Source organism: Podarcis erhardii, assembly GCF_964252035.2.
Source record: "Podarcis erhardii genome assembly, chromosome: 1".
NCBI lineage: Eukaryota > Metazoa > Chordata > Lepidosauria > Squamata > Lacertidae > Podarcis > Podarcis erhardii.
The window spans coordinates 116,195,409-116,221,077 of NC_138497.1; the positions used below are offsets into that span (position 1 = coordinate 116,195,409).

At 39.5% G+C, this 25,669-nt stretch overlaps 1 protein-coding gene across 48 annotated transcripts in view; it reads left to right on the plus strand.

Annotated features, from left to right (window-relative positions):
* TTN (titin) overlaps nucleotides 1-25,669 on the plus strand; it is a 293,526-nt gene that overhangs the window by 140,275 nt on the left and 127,582 nt on the right. For 21 of the 48 annotated variants that reach the window (XM_081862229.1, XM_081862238.1, XM_081862246.1 and 18 more), the window contains 36 exons: nucleotides 160-243; nucleotides 423-503; nucleotides 2,129-2,212; nucleotides 2,579-2,653; nucleotides 2,813-2,887; nucleotides 3,129-3,203; nucleotides 3,531-3,614; nucleotides 4,101-4,439; nucleotides 4,760-4,843; nucleotides 5,662-5,739; nucleotides 5,957-6,040; nucleotides 6,573-6,656; nucleotides 7,152-7,235; nucleotides 7,902-7,985; nucleotides 8,128-8,208; nucleotides 8,656-8,742; nucleotides 8,933-9,013; nucleotides 9,984-10,076; nucleotides 10,222-11,964; nucleotides 13,049-13,132; nucleotides 13,508-13,582; nucleotides 15,073-15,147; nucleotides 15,625-15,708; nucleotides 16,340-16,423; nucleotides 16,688-16,771; nucleotides 17,052-17,123; nucleotides 17,561-17,629; nucleotides 18,264-18,335; nucleotides 19,493-19,570; nucleotides 19,894-19,992; nucleotides 20,374-21,768; nucleotides 22,168-22,251; nucleotides 22,553-22,636; nucleotides 22,885-22,968; nucleotides 23,640-23,723; nucleotides 24,176-24,271. In XM_081862229.1, coding sequence (XP_081718355.1) covers nucleotides 160-243; nucleotides 423-503; nucleotides 2,129-2,212; nucleotides 2,579-2,653; nucleotides 2,813-2,887; nucleotides 3,129-3,203; nucleotides 3,531-3,614; nucleotides 4,101-4,439; nucleotides 4,760-4,843; nucleotides 5,662-5,739; nucleotides 5,957-6,040; nucleotides 6,573-6,656; nucleotides 7,152-7,235; nucleotides 7,902-7,985; nucleotides 8,128-8,208; nucleotides 8,656-8,742; nucleotides 8,933-9,013; nucleotides 9,984-10,076; nucleotides 10,222-11,964; nucleotides 13,049-13,132; nucleotides 13,508-13,582; nucleotides 15,073-15,147; nucleotides 15,625-15,708; nucleotides 16,340-16,423; nucleotides 16,688-16,771; nucleotides 17,052-17,123; nucleotides 17,561-17,629; nucleotides 18,264-18,335; nucleotides 19,493-19,570; nucleotides 19,894-19,992; nucleotides 20,374-21,768; nucleotides 22,168-22,251; nucleotides 22,553-22,636; nucleotides 22,885-22,968; nucleotides 23,640-23,723; nucleotides 24,176-24,271 — 6,183 coding nt within the window. The remainder of the gene's footprint in view (nucleotides 1-159; nucleotides 244-422; nucleotides 504-2,128; nucleotides 2,213-2,578; nucleotides 2,654-2,812; nucleotides 2,888-3,128; nucleotides 3,204-3,530; nucleotides 3,615-4,100; nucleotides 4,440-4,759; nucleotides 4,844-5,661; nucleotides 5,740-5,956; nucleotides 6,041-6,572; nucleotides 6,657-7,151; nucleotides 7,236-7,901; nucleotides 7,986-8,127; nucleotides 8,209-8,655; nucleotides 8,743-8,932; nucleotides 9,014-9,983; nucleotides 10,077-10,221; nucleotides 11,965-13,048; nucleotides 13,133-13,507; nucleotides 13,583-15,072; nucleotides 15,148-15,624; nucleotides 15,709-16,339; nucleotides 16,424-16,687; nucleotides 16,772-17,051; nucleotides 17,124-17,560; nucleotides 17,630-18,263; nucleotides 18,336-19,492; nucleotides 19,571-19,893; nucleotides 19,993-20,373; nucleotides 21,769-22,167; nucleotides 22,252-22,552; nucleotides 22,637-22,884; nucleotides 22,969-23,639; nucleotides 23,724-24,175; nucleotides 24,272-25,669) is intronic. The other 27 variants (XM_081862255.1, XM_081862258.1, XM_081862264.1 and 24 more) reach the window with 25 other exon arrangements.

The following is a 25,669-nucleotide window of genomic DNA, read 5'->3' on the forward strand; positions in this document are numbered from 1 at the left end:
GCAGAATATTTCAACAAGCAATATTAACCATGCAGAATCAACAAGGATGTGTAGATGTGCAACCACAGACACACACACCTGAGATATCAATGGTTTTTGTGTTCTTTCTTTTTCGTGATACAATGTGCATACAAAGTCTGTTTCTTGGTGTCTTTAAAGTGCCTGAGATACCCAAGAAAGCTGTGTCTGAAGCAAAGGTGCCTCTCACTGTGCCCAAAAAACCAGAACCTCCCCCCGCTAAAGGTATATCAACCCAGTCAAAATCAGTCTTCTTGATCTCATGTGTTTCTTTAATCTTAGATGTGATGCTTGTGTATGTCAAATATAGTTGTTGTCCCTTGCCTGTCAGCTCTTTCTATTTCTGTCTCTTTCTTTGTCACAACAAACCCATAAATCACATTCTTCAAATTAAATCCTTGAAGTGCCTCACATACCAAAGGAGCCTGTCCCAGAAGAAGCACCCGTTTATATACCTGAAGAAGAGGAAGCTATACCTGAAAAAGGTACATTCAGCTCATGATTATCCTTATCAAAGACCTCTTTTAAAAATAAGAACAATAATATGATCTGTGTCGTTGGCTTTATGTTCTCTGAAAGCCATGCAATCTGATCTTATGCATGTTTACTCAGGAATAAATTCTGCTAGCCTTACCAAATTCTGGGCAAGCAGAGTTTTGCTCATTCAGTGGGACTTCCCTTTCCCCCCTTTTCCCCATGCACCCCTCAAAATCTCCTCTAATAGTCCCCTGACTTCCATATGTGAATTTTGAGGGTGCACAGAGAGGCACTGCAGGCGGGAGGAAACAACAGGAAAGTTCCATTGGGTAATCAGTAAAACAGCATTGGAGACAATGAACGATTACTCCCAAGTGAATGGGCATAGGACTGCAGACATACTTTTAACTGCAGCCTAAATACTTCTCTTTCTTGATCTTGTTTCATGCTGCAATTTTCTTTATAAAGCCTCTGAAAATAATTTTACAAACCTATTTCTAAAGACATAAATAATGGCACTTAAGTATTTAAAGATAACTGTTTCTAAGTAAAGATATTTGCATAGCCATACTCAAGAGGTGTGCCATCCAGTGTTGGAGGCAAACCATGTGATCTGGTTTTGGAGAAGACATTGGGTAGGTATCTGAGATCAACCAGCCTGCCTGCTGGTTGTTGATAGTTGGGTCAAGAGGTCACTCCCCGACAAGCATCAAGTGTGATGCTCCCCGCCGGACTGCCTCTCAGTAGGGTGCTATGGCCCATTGGCCTCCATGTGACCTCTGGACAGCAATATCCCTTCCCAAACCCCTTTAACAGGGTAAGGTAAAGGTAAAGGGACCCCTGACCATTAGTCCAGTCGTGACCGACTCTGGGGTTGCGGCACTCATCTCGCTTTACTGGCCGAGGGAGCCGGCGTACAGCTTCCGAGTCATGTGGCCAGCATGACTAAGCCACTTCTGGTGAACCAGAGCAGCACACAGAAACGCTGTTGATCTTCCCACCAGAGTGGTACCTATTTATCTACTTGCACTTTGATGTGCTTTCGAACTGCTAGGTTGGCAGGAGCAGAGACCGAACAACAGGAGCTCACCCCATCATGGGGATTCGAACCGCCGACCTTCTGATCGGCGTGTCCTAGGCTCTGTGGTTTAACCCACAGTGCCACCTGTGTCTCATTTTAACAGGATACCCAGTTGTAAAAAGCTCCAGACCCGATTCCTTAACCTTAACCTTAACCTTAACCTTAACCTTAACCTTAACCTTAACCTTAACTCATTATCTGATTTGGTATGACACTTCTTTGAACACTGTGGGATTTACTCCTAAGTAAACATGAATAGGATTGATGTGCATTGTTTAGTTGTCACGAGCAAAGGCCCACATACTGTTTCGCAAATTGTTTTTGAAACTCCGTAAAATTTCAAATGTAGTGTGTGATATGGCCTGGCTGCTGTTCCGAGAGGAATAGTCAAAAATTCTGTTACACAAACCCTAAGGCAGATTCATGAATTGTGGCCTATGCTGTGACTTGTGTTTGTGCTCCCCGCCCTGCCCCAACCCCAACGTGAGCTATGTTTCTCTTTCCGAAGTGGATTAAAAACAAAATTCTTAATCCAAAAATATGTGTTTAAAGTCCCAGAAGTGCCAAAGAAAGTCATCCCAGAAAAGAAAGTCCCTGCAGCTGTTCCCAAAAAAGTGGAGCCTCCTCCAGCAAAAGGTACATTGAGTAACAAAGAATTAGTGTATGTTTTCTTCAGTTGTACTAACAACCTGACCTTCCAGAAGAGAAAAGAAACTTCTTGTTTGCCAGTGAATTCAAGGGGATTTAAACTGTGTGCAGGAAAAATTTCAAAATGTATATAGTACAACATGTTTGTCCTGTGTCACTTTTGTCTGTTTGCAATGTATGGAAAACTGCTTCCTGGCAGAATATTGTCTGAATTGCTGAAGTTCTTGTTCTGCGAATTTCTTGCTTTTTGTACACATCTTCCTGTTCTTGGTGCTTCTTGGTGTTGTGGTAGAACTGAGGATTTTTTTAAAAAACAAAACATATTCTCAAAACACTATCATTTTTTTTTTTAAGTGGCTGAGGTTCCTAAACCCGTCCCTGAAGAGAAAGTGCCCGTTCCCAAAAAGGTGCCGCCTCCTCCAGCAAAAGGTATAGCCATATATCAAAACCAGAACGTTTTTGACACTTACTTTAAGTCTAGAAATTATCATTATGTCTTGGAGCATTGAAACACATAGCTAACAATGCTGTGAAGTCTTACATGTTTGTGTGTGGTGGCTTTAAATTAAGTCTATGTTGTCTTTAAAGTGCCTGAGGTTCCTAAGCCTGTTCCGGAGGAGAAAGTTCCTGTTGCCAAAAAGGTCCCAGCTCCTCCCAAAAAAGGTATATCCAATCTTTAAAACGGTGTGCAATTTTAATTTTTACATTTGTCCATACACTGATAACCATTTGTATTAATTAATTAGCTATTAAAGTAGGGTTGCCGTATGTCATACCTGGTGTTCACTTTTGGGAATATGGCAAAGTTGTCTGAATAGATAGCTCTTAAACGTTGCAATGTCGTATGTGTTTGTCCGCGCTGGCTCGAGACCAAATTCTTAAAACAACTCAATATTCTTTAAAGTGCCTGAAGTTCCCAAACCTGTCCCAGAAGAGAAAGTCCCTGTTCCTAAAAAGGTGGCAGCTTCTCCAGAGAAAGGTATATCCATAAATCTATACCTATAGATACATAAGATGATAACATTTATCATGGCATTAACCAGTCATTTTTGTTGTTGTTGTCCCATTACGTTTGAACTTGAACCAACTAAACAATGCCATCCTATATACTTCGACTCAGAAGTAAGTCCCATTGGGATCAATAGGACTTACACCCGGGAAAATGGTGGGTATAGGATTGCATCCTAAATCAACATAGTGATTTGTGTCATCTTGTATGTCTGTGTGTTGCTTGTGATCTTGTAGTTTGACTGACATTGTGCAATATATATAAAAAAGCTAAAGTAGCGGTGTCATGTCTTTAAAGTGCCTGAGGTACCCAAGAAAGTTGTCCCTGAAAAGAAGGTACCAACTGCTCCTCCTAAAAAAGTAGAGGCTCCGCCTGCCAAAGGTATATCTCTTCTTATCTGTGTTATAACGTTCTTCTTTCATATTACTAATTATATGTGTGTTTTATCACAGACTGTCAAATATACCTTAGTAACTTCTTGCATTTGTTTTTATTCATGCTTTAAGAATTCTGTGGTTTTCTTATACTTGGTAAACAATTTAAAAATGCCTACCTAAAACAGTACTGTGTTTTTTAACATCTCTGAGGAAAAAAATATCTGCTGTTATATCAAAGAAAATTCTTCCACCTAAGTTTGTTTTTGTGTATCTCTAAATATCTTGTAATGAGAATTTATTATTAATCTTTTCTAACATCTTCTAGTCTATTACTATAGGCTACTAGCATTACAGGTGTCCCTTTTTTATTTTTTAAAACCCTTCTTGTAATTATTTGATAACTTTGGGTGGTTTTCTTTCTATGTTTGCTTTGTATGCTTATGCACCAGCAAGTCTTTGAAATAATGAAAAATTAATGCTATCTTTAAAGTGCCTGTGGTACGTAAGAAACCCATCCCTGAAGAACAGGTCACTGTCGAAAAATACTTCTATGAAGAATATGAGAAATATGAGACCTATGAGAAGACTGAGGAGTTTCTTCAGGTAGAAGAGGGTGAAGAACCTGAAGAATATGAGGAAGCCCCAGAACCTGAAAGATATGAAGAAGCTCCAGAAGAACCTGAAGTCGAGCAATACGTGGAAGCTCCAGAAGAATTTGAACAGTATGAAGAAGCTCCAGAACCGGAGGAACTTGAGTACTATGAAGAGGTTCGGGAGACCAAGGAGATTGAAGAATATGAGGAAGTGTATGAGGTTCCACCAGCAATAGGTATATTAATTACTTACCTGTTGTTTGTTGCTGCCCTGAGATTGAACCTTCTTTTGAATGCCCAAATTTCCCCTCCCCCCAAAAATCCACCCCAGTGTTCCCTGCTTTTGTGCTTACAAGACTCCATTTGAGGGCCAGGTTTCCCAGACTGGGTCAAACCAACTATGCCGTTGTTACTGAAGAGTTCAAAAGCTAATGATGGGTGTATCCTCCTTTAATGAATAGAGACTTCATCTGTACTTGTGATTACAGTCTTCTGAATTTGGCAATTTGGTTTCTTTGTAAATAACTAAAAACGCCTTCGTAAAATGTTTTTCAAGTGCCTGAGGTGCCTAAAAGAGCCATTGCTGAAGAAAAAGTAAAAGTTGCTGTACCTAAAAAAGAAGAAGCTCCACCAGCTAAAGGTACATAAAGCTGCTGAATCTGTTCCTTTGTGTACCCTGAAAAATCAGGTGCCCTTACGGGCGATCGTTGTCCTTACATTTCAGTTTTCACTAGCAGATAGGACATTAATTTTAATATGTCACTATGGGTTGTATCCATTGTTAGTCATAGTCATAACAGACCGAATGAAATTAAAGGTCATGACTAACATAGGCCCATCAATTTCACCATGTCTGCTCTGAGTTGGATACAAACCTGTTAGTTGAACTGTCTAAGGGCGTGAGCTATGTATACATCTGATAGCTTTTCCTCAGTTCTGTTAAGCCAATGCCTAGCCAGCTAGCGTGGAACTCCCCCAGCTTGGGCCTCTGATTGGTCAATGTGAACCTGGCTTTGCTGGGCAGAAAGTTGTACCCATGGCCATGACAACTGGGGAGGGGATTTCCCATCAGCCGGCAACCATGTGTGTTCAGCTGCCAGGGGAGGAGACCTTCCAGAGTGGCTTTTCAGAGGAAAAATGGGGCTTGAGAGAGGGTGTAGTTGGATTGTGGTTCCAAACCACCTAAGTTTCATTATGTTTTGTGGAACAGTTTCCCATATATGTAAAGACTAGATAAGAGAAGGTAGATCAGTATAGCTAACAAACTGGGATAGATAATTTTTTGCCCCTTCTCTGTCGAACTTGACATTTAATCAATATTGCCCCTATGCGTCTGTGTCGTTTTTTAACCCCTTTCTGTCATTTCGTGTGGCATTTTAAGTCTGTTTTGTTTATTCTTGCACTTGATTCGTAATTCAAAGAATGGCAAACTCTTAAAAGAAATACATGTTTTTAAAGTGCCCGCAGCAAAAAAGAAACCAGAAGAAAAAGTACCTTTTGCTGTTCCTAAGAAAGAAGTGACTCCGCCACCTAAAGGTACATTCACTCTTCGCTATCTTGTGTATCTTTCATCTTCTCGTTGTGTATTTTGTATAAAGGTGTTGTGCACCTTCAATGGTATGTTGTGTTTGTTCTCTAAGTGTACGTATTCATGGTGTGTCCTTGTGCTTTGCGTTCCCTTCTTTTGTAATTATGTATATAGCATTCATGTAAGATTCATAAATAACTAAACAAAAGTATTGTATCTTTAAAGTGCCTGAGATACCTAAGAAAGCTGTTCCTGAAGAAAAAGTGCCTAAGACTGTTCCCAAAAGGAAAGAGCCTTCACCAACTAAAGGTAGATTCAGTAGTAAGACAGAAAGAATGTTGACATTCCTGTGTTCTCGCCTATGGTGTTATCACTAACGCCTCAGAAGAGAACTTTCAGCAATGTGCACATTATTTTAGAAGTGTGTATTTCTCCAAATAGGGGATGCGGGTGGCGCTGTGGGTAAAACCTCAGCGCCTAGGGCTTGCCAATCACATGGTCGGCGGTTCGAATCCCCACAGCGGGGTGAGCTCCCGTCTTTTGGTCCCAGTTCCTGCCCACCTAGCAGTTCGAAAGCACCCCTAAGTGCAAGTAGATAAATAGGTACCGCTTTATAGCGGGAAGGTAAACGGCATTTCCATGTGCTGCGCTGGCGCTGGCTCGCCAGAGCAGCTTCGTCACGCTGGCCACGTGACCCGGAAGTGTCTCCGGACAGCGCTGGCCCCCGGCCTCTTAAGTGAGATGGGCACACAACCCTAGAGTCGGACACGACTGGCCCGTACGGACAGGGGTACCTTTACTATTTCTCCAAAAAACTTGAGTAAATGCTCTATCTTTAAAGTGCCTGACATTCCCAAGAGAGCCGTCCCTGAAGAAAAAGTATCCATCACTACCTACGAAGCAGAAGAACCTCCCACAGTAAAAGGTAGATGAAATTTTTGAATAGGCAAGAACAAAAAAAGTATATCTCCGTCAGTGTAGTTGCATGTTCAGTGTGCTTAGATCACAGCAGTAAGGCCCTTACATCTTCCTGGCACAAGTGTATCATAAATCCTATGAAATCTGGAGAAAACATTTTCATTTGGCGTACAAAAATCTGTTGACTGTTGACAACAGCTGTGATTGGAAGATGTCCTAAATAAAGTGACGGCATTTATTGTATAAAGGAAAAGAGGTATAGCTGACATTAGAAAATGTATTTTATCGGCCAAGCCAATTTATTAAATTTAAATTGCTCATTATCCCCTTCTTTCCTGCGTAGGAAACCATTAAAATGATATTCTGCCCCTGAAGTATTTAAAATGGAAAAAGAATTTGTTTAGTTATTCTTTTCTCTGTGCTATGGTTGTCTTGCGTTTAAAGATGTTATAACCATTTTTTTAAAAAAAACCCAACTAAGAGAAAACTAATATCTTTAAAGCTCCCGCAGTTCATGAGAAAACATTACGGGAAGAAAAAGTTACTTATATTATCTCCAGAGAAAAGGAAGGTGCTACAGTTGAAGGTACATCAGAGTTTTATTCAATTTGCAAAATAACTAAGCTTGAAAAGCCGGTCAGTCAGTTTAACAATTTAATTGGCACTGAGAATAGTAAGAGGTGTCTGATTTTGTAGACTTTATAATATCAAACACCTTATCGTGCTGTGTTTTGCTTGATCAAAATGTCATGATTTAAAATATTATTGCCGACATCTTTTGGCGTGAGGACATATTGCAGTGAGGTAGCAGGTCTTATGGTCCAATGGTGGGATTCTGGCTCCAGTGCTGAAGCTCCTTTGCATAGCTTCCTATCAATCATTTGACCTCCACAGTCTGAAACAAATGCACTTGGCCAAACATAGACATAAGGGAAGGAATCTGAGTTGTTAGTATGCAGAGCAGAGCCTGTTGTCACTGTGTCAAGAAGAGCATAGTAATTCAGCTGCTGTGGCAAAAATCACTGTTCTGCTGTTAGCCATTTCACTTTTAAAAGCCAAAGGAAACAACATAGATGTCAGAGAGCAAATTGTAAATGAGTTGTGCTTCTTTAGTTCTAGGATTATTCTTTTTTTAACTTCGTTTGTTTTCTTGGTCTGCTGATCTTCACTGTGTGTTGTTTATTTTCCGCCCCACTAACCGGTCCTTTGTGTGTCCTTTTGAAACGTCTCAAATATACTAATATCTTTAAAGTGCTTGAACTGGAAGAGGAAGCTGTCCCAGAAGAAATGGCTCCCATTGGTGTTCCTATAAAACAGAAAGCTCCGCCCATTAAAGGTACATAAACCACCTCTCCTGCTAGCTTCCCAAAGCAAGCAGCTACCATTGTATTATCCAGGCCCTTTGTTGGCCTGTTCCTTTTTGTCTTATGTGTGACATAATTGTATACATACTCAAAAATAAACTAATATCTTTAAAGTGCCTCCGGCGGCAAAGAAAGCTGTGCCAGAGAAGAAGAAACCTACACCTGTACCTAAAGAAGAAACAATGCCCATCAAAGGTAACACACTCTAGCTACAACTGCAGTGAAATGAGACATTTCACCATTTTATTTCCCCACCTGCTATTCTCTTATATAATTCAGTGTTTTGTGCAATGTAGGCGAATTTCTTGCCAAATTAATTAGAAATTATTCCATGCAATTTTAGGGGGAATAATTAAATGGGATAAAATTCAGATCACCTGTACTAGAAATCTGAATAGGAATATAGCTTTTCATCGAGAATTGCCGCTCTTGCAAAGCAGAGACGAATGCAGAAGGCTCAATTTGTCATAAGGCAATGTTTTGTCGCTGTAATTCTATCATGGAAGATATGTGTCAAATTTCTTCCAAGATCTTTGAAATATTTGTGTTTGTGTGTGTGTCCTGTTGTTTTGTCTGTGGTCTGCAATAACCTCTTATTTTAAAATGCCCATGTTTCTAAAAAAAACACTAATATCTTTAAAGCACCTGAGGTTCGAGAAAAGGCTGTTTCACAAGAAATAATTCCTACTCCATCGGTCTCAAAAGAATTGGAACCTCCGGCACCTAAAGGTACAACAGCAATTCGGTGAAAGTGATAATGAATTAGCAAATGTCAAGGCATTTAAATGTGCCATAATAGCTCATTGTCATAAATTTCGGGGTGTTGTGTGCCAACGTCAATAACTGTTTAATTAGTTTGACTGTTTCTATGTGTTTCACAAATTTTTTAATTTCCCGCCACAAACTAATATCTTTAAAGTGCCTGTGATACGAAAGAAAGCCATTTCGGAGGAACAAGTAACAGTTCAAGTATCTAGGAAAGAAGCTACGCACTATGAAGGTACATAATCCTTTAATTAGAATGTTTTATCTAAAAGTCTTCTAACTTGTCAATGCTTTATGTTACAGAGCCCAAGCCCAGGTTCTCATGTATACTAAAGGTGTTTATGGCCATTTGATCGGCCATTCACATTAATAATTGGATAGACTTTAAGTAAATTCATTTTCAAATGCAGCAATAGACACACATGCGGGATTGTTTCAAGGTTTAGATATTATTTAGGCTGCCTTTCATGTGTCTCAGATGTAGCCCAATAAAAACCATTCTCATAAAGCATTAAGGGAGAAAAATGAAAACTTGGGTGAAAAAGAAAATAGCATAAGATCCAGTTAATGATAGTTCAGTAGCAATGAAAAACTTTTTTCAGAACTTAACTGAAGATTGGAATAACTAGAAACCAGAAAGGTGGAACACTTAGATTTTAATTAGATTAGACCAACTGGTTTCAGTAGGACCAAACTTTATAACTAGCGAGGCTAACCATAAAACCACGACTAGTGCTCAGTTGAGGGGTGAGCCTTAACTTGCTCTGGTAGACATGACCCATGAGAGCAGAAAAATAATCAGAGCCCAGGTGGGGTAAAAAGGAGTTCCAGCAAAAAATGTTTAGGGACTTATGGAGCACAGAAGGGGCATATTTCAGAACCTTTCACTCCTTCACCCCCTTTGCTCTTAACAACAGGCACTCTACTTTATATGTGATTGTAGCAAACCTAGATTTAAGCAAATAATTGTGCTGCACTCCTATCTGGTTTCAGCCTGAGCTCTAATTAGGAGAGCAAAAGGTTTGAATTATTTAACCTTGAAGAGGGCCTGCTTCTGTGACTAAATGAAATGTATAAGTTTATTCCACAATAAATACGGCTGGGCTCTCTGTTTGTTGGTCATTGTCTTTGGTTATGTCTTTTTTTGTCCTATGCTTTTTACAAGTATGATTTTGCATGTCTCAAAGAAAACTAATATCTTTAAGATACAGAAACATATGAGGAAATGCTTCTAGAAGAAATGGAAGAACGGTATCCTGCCGCCATTCCTAGGAAACGTGAGGTTGCACCTCCCAAAGGTACATTCTCTCTTCGAGGAAAACGTAAAGCTACCAAAGTCACAAAAGTGACATATTTTCGTTATTTCGCTCTTGTTCAGTTTGATGCTACTATTTGCATTTTGTGGTTTAAAAATTCTTACGAGGGAATTGATTTTATTTAAAGTGTCTGAGATGCCCAGAAAAGGAGTGGCAGAAGAGAAGATATCCATTGCAAAGCATGAAAAAACAGAATTAGTTTCTGTACATAAAAAAGCAGAACTTACTGAAGTATCTCAGATAACGCAGCCTCAAGCACCAGAAAGGAAGACAGCTGCTCGTAAACCCACAAAACCAGAATCTATTGCTGTATCAAAGCCAGCAGAGCCTGAGGTGCCAAAACAGAAGCCACTTGTTGCCAAACCCAGAAAACCACAACCCGTTGTGGAGCCTGAAGTGCAAGAAGAGGAGATAGATATTGCTGAACCTGAGGAACCCATACCTGTTGCAGTTTATGAGGCAGTCGAACCTCATGTGCCAGAAAAGAAGAAAGTCGTTGCTAAACTTAAAAAACCAGAGCCTGTTGTGATGCTTAAAACAGTAGAGTCAAAACAGGAGATAGCTGTTGCCAAACCCAGAAAACCAGAACCTCTTGTGGAGCTTGAAACAGAAGAGCCTGGGGTGCCAGAAAAGAAGCTAATCCTTGCTAAACCTAAAAAAGCAAAACCTGGTATTGTTCCTAAAACAACAGAGCTTCCAGTGCAAGGAGACCAGATGGCTGTCTCCAAACCTAGGAAACCAGAACCTGTTGGGTTTCCTCAAACAGTAGAGCCTGAAATGGAAGAAGAGGAGATAGATATTGCTGAACGTGAGGAACCAAAACCTGTTGTAGTTCTTGAGACGGTAGAACCTCATGTACCCAAAAAGAAGGCAGCTGTTGCTAAACCTAAAAAACCAGAACCTATTATGGTGTCTAAAATAGTGGAACCTCCAGTGCCAAAACAAAAGATAGCTGTCACTGAACCCAGAAAACCAGGACCTGTTGTGGAGCCTGAAACAGCAGAGCCTGAAGTGCTGGAAGAGCAGGTAGTTGTCTCCAAACCCAGAAAACCAGAATCCATTGTCATGGCTCAGATGGTACAGCCTGAAGTGGAAGAAGAGGAGGTAGATATTGCTGAACTCAAGAAACCAAAACCCACTTCAGTTCTTGAGGCAGTTGAACTTCATGTGCCAGAAAAGAAAGCAGCTGTTGCTAAACCTAAAAAAACAGAGCCTCTGGTGCCTGAGCCTCCTGCACCAAAACAGAAGATAGCTGTCACCAAACCCAGAAAACCACAAGCTGCTTTGGTGCCTGACATAGAAGGGCCTGAAGAGGAAGAAAAGAAGGCAGAGCTTTACATGCCAGAAGACAAGATGGCTGTTGCCAAACCCAGAAAACAGGAATTCATTGTCATGCCTCAGATGGCAGAGCCTGAGTTAGAAGAAGAGATAGATATTGTGGAACCTGAGAAACCGAAACCTATTGCTGTTCTTGAGTCAGCAGAACCTTGTGTGCCAGAAAAGGAGGTAGCCACAGCTAAACCTAAAAAACCAGAACTTATTGCAGTGCCTAAAACAGTAAAGCTTCCAGCGGCAAAACAGAAGATGGCTGTCACCAAATCCAGAGAACCAGAAGTTGCCACGGTGCTTGAAACAGCAAAGCCTGAAGTGGAAGAAGAAAAGAGAGCAAAATCCAGGGAGCCAGAACCTACAGTGGTGCCTGAAACAGAGCCAGAGGAAAAGGCAGCTGTTTCCAAACCCAGAAAACCAGAGCCTGCTGTTGTGCTTGAAGCAGCAGAGGCTCAAATACCAGAAGAGACTGTTATGGTTGCTAAACCTAAAAAACAAGACCCTTATGCTGTGCCTGCAACAGAGCTTCCACCATTAAAAGGTAGACGTCATTCCCAAAGGGAAAAGACACTCTTGGCTTAAGAAATGTTTGTCTTGTTTGTGTGTGGGGGGGGGGATCTTCTTTGTTTCATGTTAGTTTATAAATTTTGTACTGGCAACTTTTCTTGTCATACGTAAATATGAATGTGTCAAATTAATGTCAATGTTCGGTGTCAAGTCTTTATGGTCTTGCTGTTATTTATCTTTATTGTGGCTTCTTCAGTTCGTACAATTAACACAATCTAATATCTTTATTGAAGTATCTGGTTTATCCAAGAAACCTGTTCTAGAAAAGTGCTGACAAAAAGCAAAAAAACAGAAGCTCTGCTGGGTAAGAAAGAAAGTAAAAAAAGAAGTTATCTCTTCTTGTTTCCTGATAATCTTGTGTCCTAAAAAGTTTCCATGTTGATTTTTGCAGAAATAGGAATATCATTTGCAGCTGTATTCTTACCTTGATGCATAGGCATCCTTCCCTTTATAAACAAATATGACACAATACATCATAAAACATGAGGTCAGATGCCAGGATGAAAGGGGAAATGCTAATTATGATAACAATTAATAATAATAAACATACCCAAACCACTGTCAGGAAGGTAACAGCAGTGGGAGTAATCTTGCAAAACCGATATATCAGCAGGTGTTTTGAAATCTTTCAAATGTTCAGTTGAGTTCAACCGTTTCCATCAGCCCATAAAAGATAACTACTTATATATATATATGAATGAAGGACCTGTATAGAGGGGAATTTTTATCCCAGTGCCTTCTCTTCAGTCACTTGAATGATTTGCTCAGATTTGCCACCTGGACAGCTAATATTCAACAATAATTGACGTTGTGGTGCTTGTTCATACGCCAACTATAGATGTTTTGAGAAAAGTTCTATGTCTATACAATGTAAAGGGGGAGCCTCTTGCTTTCAATTGAATACCCACCCGTGTGATTTTTAATGTCAATATTGTCCATGTCATTCCATGTCCGTGTGTCATGTTCTGTCTGTTGGGAATAAATCTGTTTCACTTCTTCATGCCGTGTTATAAACCATTTTCAGTTCTTCAAAGTAAAATGTACTAATATCTTTAAAGTTCCCGAGATGCCCAAGAAGGCTGTGCCAGAAGAGAAAATACCTGTTGCAGTGCCTAAAAAACCAGCTCCTCCACCTGTTAAAGGTATATACCTCAGTCTTGGTGCCATTCATTCTCACCAAAAAAAAAAAGAAAGAAAGAAAAGAAATGGGTTATGGGTTCACTTCCCCCCACCCCCATTTATAATTCTGCATTCTTTTCTTCTTCCTCGTCTTCTAAAAACCGACTTCATTTCTTAATTGGAAACGTTCAAATAGGTTTTGGTTACAATTCAGAGAGTTATGGATACAAAACCCCATCGATTTCAATGGAACTTGCTTGCCCCCTGAACTGTGACTGCTTAATATTGACCACTAACCTTCCTGATATTCCTCTAAAGGTGCCTCTTTATTCCTGACACTTTTGCCTACATTTTAACAAACTGAAACGTAATAGAAAATGATGCTATTTCTTTTCAAGTGCCTGAGGTACCCACAAAAGTTGTCCCGGAAAAGAAGGTGCCAGCTGCTGTTCCAGAAGCACCTCCAGCTAAAGGTAACATCCCGTTCGACAGAAAGCAGCAGTGGGTTAGGGCTGGTCCAGGAAGATAGGCATTGGCCTGGTTTGCATGACATGGTAAGACGAAACCTCAGCTGCAGCTCATGGTTAGTGAGTAGACCACTTAACAGTGAGTCTGGGCTCCGGCAATACACTAAACCAGGCCTCCTCAACCTCAGCCCTCCAGATGTTTTGAGACTACAATTCCCATCATCCCTGACCACTGGTCCTGCTAGCTAGGGATCATGGGAGTTGTAGGCCAAAAACATCTGGAGGGCCGAGGTTGAGGAAGCCTGCACTAAACTAAACTTTGATTGAGCTCAGCGCAGTGTAATACTAAAAAAGACTATGGAGGACCAAAGGGGTTGCAAGCTGGTGATTGAAAGCCTGCACTTTTGCACAATTCTGGTAAGCCATAGCTTAGCTTACTGTGTCACATGAACCAGGCCAGTGTATATTTTATTATTTTATTACTTTTTTATACTACACATTATCATCTCTAAATGCCATGTGTTTTTCACTTTAGTAGACGATATCAAGTGTGGTATTTGGATACCAAAGGTGGCAGAAATGTTCTCCTTTAAGCTAATACTATTTGTTTGTTTGTAGATTCACAGTCAGACTTTAATATCAATATTTCTAGAGCAGGTCACCATAAAAATAAGAAAACAATTTTAAAAGATCAAACAGCAGATAAGACTAGCATCACTAAGACAGTCTCCTCAACAGTGAACAGGCAGGTGAAATAATTAGGGTGGCATCAAAAGATCTTATGAGAATATATAATTGTGGTTTCCGTCAAATTTCAAATTATAAATTATACATTAAAGATAAAGGATATAAATTGAATATTATTATTTAAATATCCCCATCCCCATCTACTATAACTTTATTTCAAATTATTATATTTCCTTTTAAAATTATTATTGAAATTAATTTATTGTAGTGTCGGTTGTTAAATTGCTAACTGCTTAATTATTTACTGTTCTGTTACTGGTTTGTCAATGCTGTGCTTTCTTCCTTACTATTACTTTCTATTTAAATTATACATAAAAAATATTTTTTTAAAAAAATGTTAATGATGGTGTTAATAACAACGATGGCAAAAAAGACGGCATGCTAGGTGAGCCTCCCTTGGGAAATAGTTCCACAAAAAGGCCACTACCCAGTCACCGCCCACCTTGTCTCAGAGAGATGGCACATTTCAGATGAGAGCCTTCAAAGACAAAGCCATGTATGTTAGATGATGGCCAGTGCAGTCAAATCTCAGAAGCGGCTGCTGCTGCATTCGATGGGATTCAAATGTAACTGGACCTAGGATTACACCTTAAGCTGAGCAATGTTGTCACTTGTTAATATTCAGTGGGACTTACTTCCTAGTGTGCGTTGAGTTTAGACTGCAGCCTCAGTTTGCATTTGTGTCTTAGAAGTTATGTGTATCGTCCTGCACCAAAGAGTAAGCAAAATCCATACGCTTCCTTTAACAGTGCCTGAAGTACCAAAGAAACCTGTTCCAGAAGAGAAAGTTGTGCCTAAAAAGCCAGAGGTGCCAGCAGCTAAAGGTGTGTGCATTTCATGTATTCAACAAATAAGATGCTCCCATCCCGTCAGTTCCTTACTGTTCCTTTAGTGTCTACACTTCATTTCTTTCATACTTCCTTGTCATTATTCTTCACATAGAATACATGGCAGCAACGATAGCACTTCTTAGTCATGTTGTATATATGGTATACAGTAGTACCTTGGTTCTCAATCTTAATCCATTCCAGGAGTCCATTTGACTCCCAAAACCATTCAAAAACCAAGACGCAGCTTCCAGTTGACTGCAGGAGCTTCCTGCATGCAAGCAGAAGCCGCTTTGGATGTTTGCAGCGTTCAGGAGCCAATTTGTTTGACATCTAAGCTATTTGAGAGCCAAGGTACATGTTTAAGTTCACATTATTGAAGCTATTGTGTGTCCACCTGCTACCATTCTGTGACAGGATTAACATATTCTACCTTTGGAAGACATGGCATTAACATAAGCTAATCTTATTCAGTGCCTGAGGTACCAAAGAAACCTGTCCCAGAAGAAAAAGTTCCAGTGGCTGTGCCAAAGAAGCCAGAACCTCCACCTGCCAAAGGTAGGCCTCCTTTTTAAAGAAAAAATGGCAAGTTAGTACTACCAGGGCTTTTTTTTCCAGCCGGAACTTGCCGGAAATCAGTTCTGGCAACTCTCAGGTGGGCGCCATTGCCATTCTAAGGGAACAAGGTCCGGCACCTCTTTTTCGAGAAAAATAGCACTGAGTAGTACACATTGTTCAAACTGAAGTCTGTTGGTGTTAGTAAACTGTATATCTGCAATACCTAAATATATTTGGGTGAACACAAGAAGAGACCAAAAACCCATCTAATCTAGCACATGGCTGTCACAGTGCCCGACTAAAGAGATGCCAATGAGAAGTCCACAAGCAGAACATGGGCACTGCAGCACTCTCCTCACTTGTGATTTCTCAGAAACTGGTTTTGAGGAGCATACTGCCCCTACTCCGGAAGTAATACACAACCATAATGACTGGTAGCCACTGGTAGCCTTATTCCCCCATGAAGCCCTTTGAAGGCCAACCAATTTGATGGTCATCACTGCATGTGGGAATCATGAACTCAAATGATGGATCTGTGCTGCTATTTAATGTTGGGGTTGTGTGTGTATTTGCAACTGTGTATGTTTCTTAAGTGACTTGTTGTAAAAAAAATAATATTAATGTTTTCAAGTGCCTGAGGTGCCAAAGAAAGTTGTTCCGGAAAAGAAAGTACCAGCTGAAGTGCCTAAGAAACCGGAAGCTCCACCTGCTAAAGGTGTGTATTGCTTGGGAGGAATATTTAACCTTTATCAAGGGGAGAGACAGGAAAATATCAATTTCCGTCTGTGTATTTCTACTGTGTGATCTGTAAAGAAAGACAGAAGGCTTACTACTGTACAGCTGAATTGTGTCATACCAGTTCTCCCCAGTTTTGTCCTTATTTTTGAAGTTCTGTGTTTTACGACTTTCATGTGTCCTTAGTATCTTCTGCACATTCTTTGATATTCGCATTCTTAAATGAAATTATTTTCCCTTCAAGTTCCGGAAGTACCCAAGAAAGTGGTCCCTGAGGAAAAAGCAAAGGTTCCTGAGCCTAAAAAACCAGAGCCTCCTGCTGTTAAAGGTACATGTCATAACTAGAAACGTCACAAAGAACTTCAGATTTGTTTTATATTTGTAACATTAGTTTCACATAACTGAATATTTGTGGAAGTGTGTTTAATAGTCATATTTTCCCTCTGAGATGACTTCTCATAATGCAGTGATATGTAATATGTGTCCCACATGTATTTTAGAAAAAAGATAGCCCTTTATGTTGGTCTCCCTTCCCCATGTTTGCTCTTGTTAATTACTGGCATACATCACTGAAGCCCAAGACTTAAAACAATTTACTGTCTTTGAAGTTCCTGAGGTGCCAAAGAAAATCCCGGAAGAAAAAGTACCCGTGAAAAAGCCTGAACCTCCAGCACCCAAAGGTATATCTTAGCATCTTGGGAATATTTGTATTCTTATTGTTTTGCATGTTTAGTTCTTTCAAATTCACCGCCTCCTAGGATTACCTTCTACTGTTTTGGTGGCAAATTCAAATCTGATCACTCGATTCTGTGAACAGATCTAAGGAGTGCAACTTGAGTTTCTTGTAGAAACTGTTTTTCCCTTGCGTTTTGCTCATATCTTCTACATTTAGAAAGCTGGTGCATGTTTTAATCTGTTTATTGTTATTTTAGCCTTTTCAAAAGTCTTAAATTACTGTTGTTAATTCTTCTTATCAATACTTGTATTATCTTTTTTTGTAAACCCCTTTGAGGATTTTTTAAATTTTACTTTATTTTTATAATCAAGCAGTATATAAAATTTCTCGTGAAAGTAAATAAATAAATTGGACATTAAAACTGACCAATGTCTTTTAAAGTGCCAGAAGTTCCCAAGAAAGTCGTTCCAGAAAAGAAACCGCCTGAACCAGAAGCCCCGCCAGCTAAAGGTACATGTCAACATTATTGTGGTCACATGGAAGCATCTTCTTATTCTGATGTATTTGTTGTACTTTGTGTTCCTTGTTTTCTCTTATGATGTACAACATGTCTTCTTCATGTGAGATATCCAGAAGGCTTTCAGCCTATTTTATAAAATAATTTCTTTATTAGCTTACTCTTAGCTCTTGGTGAGTGATCTGCCATCCAGGCTGTTGACCTGTTTACTTTCAGCAACCCTGGCAGCAGAAATTTACTGAAAAATAATCATATACTTAAGGAAAATTCAAATGAGAATGTACCAGGAAGCATCTCCATCCCTTACTAATGCTATGCTCATCTTCCATTGATTGTGATAATTTAACAGAAGGACAAAGAAATAGGATGGCAATTAAACTGCCGCACTTTATAGAGATCTGCATAACTTCTCAGGAAAGGGAAGGAGCACTCATTTAACAAAACAAAACAAAAACACACTAGGGATATAGCATGAAAATAAAGAAAATATACTGTCTGCATTTGTGGAGAGGAGGAGAAAATTGTATTTGAATATCGTTTTTGTCAGTGTTTTCAAGTTTTGTGTTTATTGTTTTCAAATCTTTTATATCTTTGACAATCACACATTCAAAACTAATATCTTTTAAGTGCCTGAAGTGCCCAAGAAAATTGTCCCAGAAGAAAAAGTACCAAAGAAACCAGAACCTCCCCCTGCTAAAGGTATTTGTCAATTCTGAAATAATCATAGTCAAAATATTTGGGTACAATGCTGCTTATATAGAATCAGTGGTAAAACTCCCATGGGTTTTAAATGGAGCAGGATTCCAGCTTTTGCCTTGCTCCCATGCCTTCAGTTCCTTCATTTATTACTTCCCATTGAAATGTGGCATTTATTAGACACAATCTGGGTGAAGCTAAGCACTTTTAGGGCTACAGTCCTATGCACACATCTGAGAAAAAAGTTCATTGTACACCATGGGACTTCCTTCTGACTATACATGAGCAGGAAGTTTATGCATGTCCCATTAATTTCAATGGAAGGATTAAGCACAGTGCTTAAAACTTTAACTGGATTATGCCCAAAGTAACATGTAATCCAAATGTGTATCAAACAGATACATTTTTATAGTCTTTTTGATCACATTGAGTAAGAAAAGCCAGATGTTTATGAGCTGCCAGTGACATTTAGGTTGCACTGAGCTTGGTGGGTCGCAAAGAAGTTGGTGGTATGCCTAGGCAATGCATGTCAATAATAAATCAAAATACAAAATATCAACAGGCCAAAGAAGACATGTAAACTTCCAGTTCTGTTGTGTCATCTTCCAATAAGGTGGCAAAATTCTTGTCAAAGGCATAAACTTATTCATTATCCATTAAAGTCATTGGATGCTAATGTGAACATCCTATTAATATGTACTTGGATTTTACCATCAGTTTGAGTATATCATTGGGTTTTGAGAATTAAGAAGAACACCTTAGGAATATATGATGGCCCAGAAGAAAATATTTATCAAATATTTATCAGTTCATTTATAGTCATCAGTAATAGAGTAAATATAACCAAAGCTAAAACCACTCCAATCTTTTTACAGATTTACTGTTTATGAGGAGTGGGGATGTAATTCTATCTTGCCACAGTGGGGTTGTAAATGCATTTTCTTTGTTTGTATTTGATACCCTTGTTTTCTATCTGCATTGTCTGAATTAGTGATTGTTTTAATGAAAGAGAAAAGCGAGAGGCTGAGATAGATCTTCAATGTTATGTAATAGATAATGTTGTATATCGTCATGTTTTGTGTCTCACGGTTTCTTGATCTCATAATCTTGCACGTTGCATTTAGAATTAATAATAGTAAAACAAACAAATATCTTTAAAGTGCCAGAGGTGCCCAAGAAACCTGTGCCTGAAGAGAAGGTCCCTACGCTCAAAAAGAAAGAACCACCAACACCTAAAGGTATATGTTATATCTGATCAAATCTTGAAGCGAAAAACATCCTTTTCTTATTCTCTTGATCATTGATCATCTTTTGGATATCCTTATGAGTCTATGTCATGCATTCTTTTGAGTAGCTTTCTGTGGCTAGCTTCTCCATCCTCATAGTTCTACTGGTGGTACAAGTGGAGTTGTACTTCATGGTAGTTTGTTGTTACAAGATTCTGGGGACAAAAGCATGCATGCCCCCTCACTTTACATCTTGAGCTTTGACATTTTCCCATCTTTTACATTTCATTGTGCTTTCAAAATTCAATAGTAAGCATTAACTAATATCTTTAAAGTGCCGGAAGTGCCCAAGAAGGCTGTCGTCGAAGAGAAAGAACCAACTCCCGTGCTTAAAAAGCCTGTACTTAAGGAACCAGAACCTCCTCCTGTTAAAGGTACATTTCAGCATTAATGCAATTATAAAGAATGTGGTTTTGATGCAGGTGTTTAAAGCAGATGTCTGGGAGATTCTTGTTCTGTCTGTGCTCCGTTGCTTAAAATTTCTTTTGTAAACAATACTGTTGGTTCAGTCCAGTGTGTGAGAGAAAAAGTGCTTAGCTGTGCTGAACTTCATCACGACTGCTTTCTCTGTGTCCTAGTATGCAAACACACAATTGTTGATTTTGTTATAATTGTGCATTATGTTTCAATCTTCTTCTTCATATTAGCTACATATCTTTTGCCCCTTCTTAAAAGTAAAACTAATCTCTTTTAAGCACCCAAAGTACTTCGGAAAACTGTGCCAGTTTAAAAAGTAACTCTTGTTTTACCTAAAGAACCAGAACGCTTTGCTGTGCCTGAAGAATCAGAGACCATTAGTGTTTATGAAGAAGAAAAAGTCACTGTTGAGTTTGAAGAAGAAGTCGTCACTGTTGTTGCCGAAGAACGTGAACCTGCTATTGTGCCTAAGAAACCCAAGCCTACCATTGTCCCTAAGAAACCAGAAGCTGCAGCCGTGCCAAAACCACCAAAGGCTGTACTTAAAAAACCAGAACGCCCACCTGCTAAAGAGACCTTGGAATATGAAGAAGAACGAGAGGTGCAAACGATTGTTGGGTACAGAGAGCGAACACATGTTTCTGTCCACCAGGACATAGAGGCTATAGCTGCACTTGAAGAACCTGAGAGTGCTTCGGCTTTTGAGATCACAGAGCCTGAGCAATACTTTATTGAGGAATCAGAGGAGATTATTTCACTTGAAGGACCCGAAGCTGTCCCAGAAGAACCAGAAGCCGTTGCTGCTCCAGAAGAAACAAAACCTGCTATTGTGCCGAAAAAGCCGAAGCCTGCTGCTGTAGCTAAAAAGCCAGAACCTGCAGCTGCACCCAAGAAACCAGAACCTATTGCAGTGCCTAAAAAGCCGAAACCTGCTCCTGTACCTAAAAAACCGGAGCCTCAGAAGCCAGAACCCTTGTTCAAAAAACCAGAACGCCCACCAGCTAAAGAGATCGAAGAGCACGAAGAGGAACGAGAGGTGCAGACTTTTATTGGAAAGAGAGAGCGACAACATGTTTCCGTCCACCTAGACATAGAGGCCATAACTCCTTTTGAGGAACCTGAGAGCGCTGCAGCTTATGAGATGGAAGAGGAAGAACAATACGTCATTGAGGGGTCCGAGGACATCGTTTCCCTTACAGGACCTGAGCCTGTTGCTGTCCCTGAGGAACCCCAAGTCGTTGCTGCTCCTGAGGAACCTAAGCCTGCTCTTGTGCCCAAGAAAACCAAGCCTGTTGTTGCACCTAAGAAACCTGAACCCGAAGCTGCTCCCAAGAAACTGGAACACGTCGTGGTGACGAAAAAGCCGAAACCTGCCGCTGTGCCTAAAAAACCAGAGCTTGTGGCACCGCCCAAGAAGCCTGAACCCTTGTTCAAAAAACCAGAACGCCCACCAGCTAAAGAGCCTGAGGAGCACGAAGAGGAACGAGAGGTGCAGACTTTTATCGGAAAGAGAGAGCGGCAACATGTTTCCGTCCACCAAGACATAGAGGCCATAACTGCTTTTGGGGAACCTGAGAGCGCTGCAGCTTATGAGTTGGAAGAGGAAGAACAATACGTCATTGAGGGGTCTGAGGACATTCTTGCACTTGAAGCACCTAGAGCTGCTCCTGAGGAACCAGAAGTCATTGCTGCTCCTGGAGAGCCTACAGAAGTACCTAAGAAACCAGCAAAAGGTATATGGCATAATCTTTTCCAGTACAAAGAGTATGTCTTCCTTAAAGCAGAATGTTGACAAGCGTTGCTTTGCCAACTTTCTGCTGAGCAATTCGAAAAACTGCTCTTGTAAACATAATTGTTGTGTGTGTACATTGGTGTGTGGGTATGTGAAAGAGAGAAAGGTTCTTTCTGATTCTGCAAAGCAATTTGCTTAGGCCTGCAAGAATTTGAAATTTCCATTATTAATTGATGTGAAAGTAAATAAAAAACAACAACAACTTAAATGTATGAATGGAAACAGATTCAGGAAGAATTATTCATTTGAAGCTGGATGAAGGTGATGTCTGATGTGCCTGTGGGTTGATGGATATATATTTTTTCCCTGTCTTTTAACAAACCAACTAATATCTTTAAAGTGCCTGAGGTACCCAAGAAAGCTGTCCCAGAAAAGAAAGTACCAGTTCCTGTGGCTAAAAAAGTCAAACCGCCACCAGCTAAAGGTATATGTCCACACCTAAAGAAGAAAATTTCTTTGTTCTTCTTAAAATACTCTCTTCTTCTGTACTGTCTCTCCTATAGTTTTTGCTTGACTGAAATAACCTAGTGTTCATTTTATAATACAAACTCTGTATGTATAATACAAAGTCTGTATGTCTCTAGATACGATGTACGTCTATGTATCTGTCTGTAGCATTAATCTTGCTTTTGATACATCCTTAATACTTCGCTCCTCTTCTTAACATCTTGGTACCTCTTACTTCAATAATTCTCAAAGTAAAAATAGAAATATTATCTTTAAAGTGCCTGAAGAGCCCAAGAAAGTTGTTCCCGAAAAGAAAAAACCAGCTGCTGCAATTAAAAAACCAGAAGCTCCTCCCACAAAAGGTACTTTTATCATTCACAGAGAAAATCATTATCTTGCTTGCTGCGTTTGGTTCAGCTGTTGGATTTGTAAATCGTACTAATGTGTATAAATGACAGGCTGAGCCTAACTTGGGAGGGGATGGGGGTGAGGGAGTGTTTGTGTCCAAACACAATAGGTAACTTCAATACCTTCAGCAGCTCCGCTTTTGCTTTTAATGCCTTGTTTGTTTTACCTACATGAAAGTAAAACTAATTAACATTTCTTGAAGTCCCTGAAGTCCCTAAGAAAACTCTGCCAGAAGAAGAGGCCCCTCTTGCTGTTCCTAAAAAGCCGGAACCTCTGCCTGCAGAAGGTAGCTCTCTCCCTATTAATCACGACGTCATTCTTATCCAGACTGCTATGTCCGCTTTGTTTGGTTTTACATTTTATGTGGTCCTGTATGTATATGTAAGGCGGGGTGGTGGTGGTAGAGGACTCTGTCTGTTCTTGATGATGTCCATCTGTTGAAAGTTAACAGTCTGCGGATTATTACGGATTTAAAGCCACAGCCTGTAATGGCTGCAAGCAATTCTAACTGTGGAAAACCCACGCTTAGAATCTCGAACATTTGAATGAAACGCAGCTGCATCAAATAGTTGCTTCGTACAAAATTGGACCTTATCAGGCCATCAAAGCTGCCCCAACTGTGAATCTGATGGCAACAATCCTTTTTTAAAATATGAGTGAATATAATCTGGACATATACTTTTCAAAAGCCCCATCAAATGCAGAATATATAGGCCTTTGTGCAGAGGGCTGCAGAGGGTTCCTAGAGGCCTGATGCAATTTCTGTTTACGAAAGCATCCATTTAAGGACCTTCCATCCATTTATGTAAAATAATACACTGTGACACTGGTGTGTTTGTCTGTGAATGTGTATGTTGTAATAATGTCCCCGCTATTTTGTGCAACATGTCTCCAATTCTTCTTGCCATTTGATCTTTTAAATGGCAATCTTATCTTCGTTGTCGATATTCTTTAAAGAGCCAGAAGTTACAGAGGAAATTGAACCGGAAGAACCAGTACCTGTTCCTAGTCCAGAAACAGAGGAGATAATTCCAGATGAAGGTATATACTAAAGTGTGAATGAAATATACCACTTTCTTTTGTACCATCTCCATCTTGCTGAGTAAGAATTAGGTGTGTTTGTTCTGTGATGTGTACACTCCAGTATGTTTTGTTTTGTTATTTTTGTGTGTGTGTTTGTATGCGTTTATTTCCTACGTTGTATTGCTTTTTGTAACTGTGTTGGTGATTCCCATTATCTTTGACCATGTAAACACCTTTCCCTCTTAATTGACTTGGAAGTTTACTAATGACTTTTTCAAAAACTTTCTTGAACCCATGGGCCATCAGATATTTTCAGCTGAGTTGTTTATTTTTGCACTTGCATTACTGGGAGTTTTACGAATGGAGTCTATAAAAGCAGTTTATTTCCTTTGATACATTAGATGGTTTTCATCTGAGGTTTATATAGTATAATTACATTTGCACTGAATCTACCGCAATATCATTTAAAGAACCAGAACCGGAGAAGAAGATACCTGAAAAACCCAAACCCCGTGTACCTTTCCCACCAAAAGAGGAGGTTAAGGAGGAAAAGGTTCAGCTTAAAGGTATCAGCAGCGACCCCAACAGTATTTAACAACTTTTACTAAGCCCCAGTTTTATAACTAATGCCTATTGACACATAATAATGTTCTTTGAAAGTGTGGTCTTTAGGCTGCCATCCTATTCCCACTTACCTTGGAGTAAGCCTGATTAAACTTACTTTTGAGTAGGTGTGTATAGGATTGCGCTGTTAATATATTAATGTAAGTCTAACTGAATGTTGTCTGAATGGTTTTCGGTCTAATGTCCCTACTCACTGATGATTTTCATTTTTATATCGTTTCTAAATTTGTAATTAGGGTTTGCAATCCAGACAGTTAATTTTACCTGTGCTCTAAGGCCTTATGCATGATGTAGAAAACCTCCCTTTACATTCAATCAGTCACTGTGCTTTGCAGATAGAGAGCTTCCTTCAGATACCATCTTACCAAGAGCTTTGTTCCACATAATGTAGGAATCAGGCCTTAAGTGTCTTGGCACCTACCCATTGGAATTCTGTCCTATTAAACATTAGACAAGAGATGTCTTTGTTGTCTTTTTGGTGCCTACTGACGACCTTCCTCTTTCAACAAGCCTTTTAAATAGAGATCTTTCCCAGTCTGCATCTGTATTGGAATTGTATTGGGTGTTTTTAGATGAATTAATTGTTTTGTCTTTTGTGTGTTTGCTGCCCTGGGCTCCTTCAGGAGGAAGGAAAGGTTATAAATTTAACAAATGATGACGACGATGTCACCTCACAAACTGCTTTTGAAACTCTCCTGAGTTTCAAACACCAGTCAACGTGTGGCATGTTTGTTTGCTGTCTGAGATTCACAAGTCCAGAGTCCCACTGAGTGTGTGAAACTTGTTTTATAGTTCTTTGGATTGTATTTAGTTATTTGAAAGTGCATGGTGTCAAGCATGGATGTAATATAGCTAGCATTCAGAATTAAGGATAGAGAAAATGGAACTCAAAGCATTATAGACAGGGAGGAAGATTTATTATTTCCTAATGAAAATCAGTATCAGAATAAACAACTATATGTAGCTTTTTTTAAGGTTTAAAAAATATTACTTCTCATCTCACATTTTGCAATATTCTGACCTTATACAGCATAATGAAAAGATCAAACGTAGTTCAATATTTCAAAGTGTATCACCTAAGTAATATTTGGTCCTACAAGAATTGCATTTACTTTTGAAAAATATGTTCTTTTCCCACCATCTCAAGACAGAGGGAAATAGATCCACTTCCCAAAACAAAATTCCACCTCACCACCACACACACTTTTATAATAATAGTTTCACACAAAATTCACAGGGAAAAACTTGATTATAGGGTCAAGAAGGAACATTGTGGCTACACAATCTATTAAAATTTCAACAGAAGTGGATGTCCTCTCTGCTAAGTATATATAGATCCG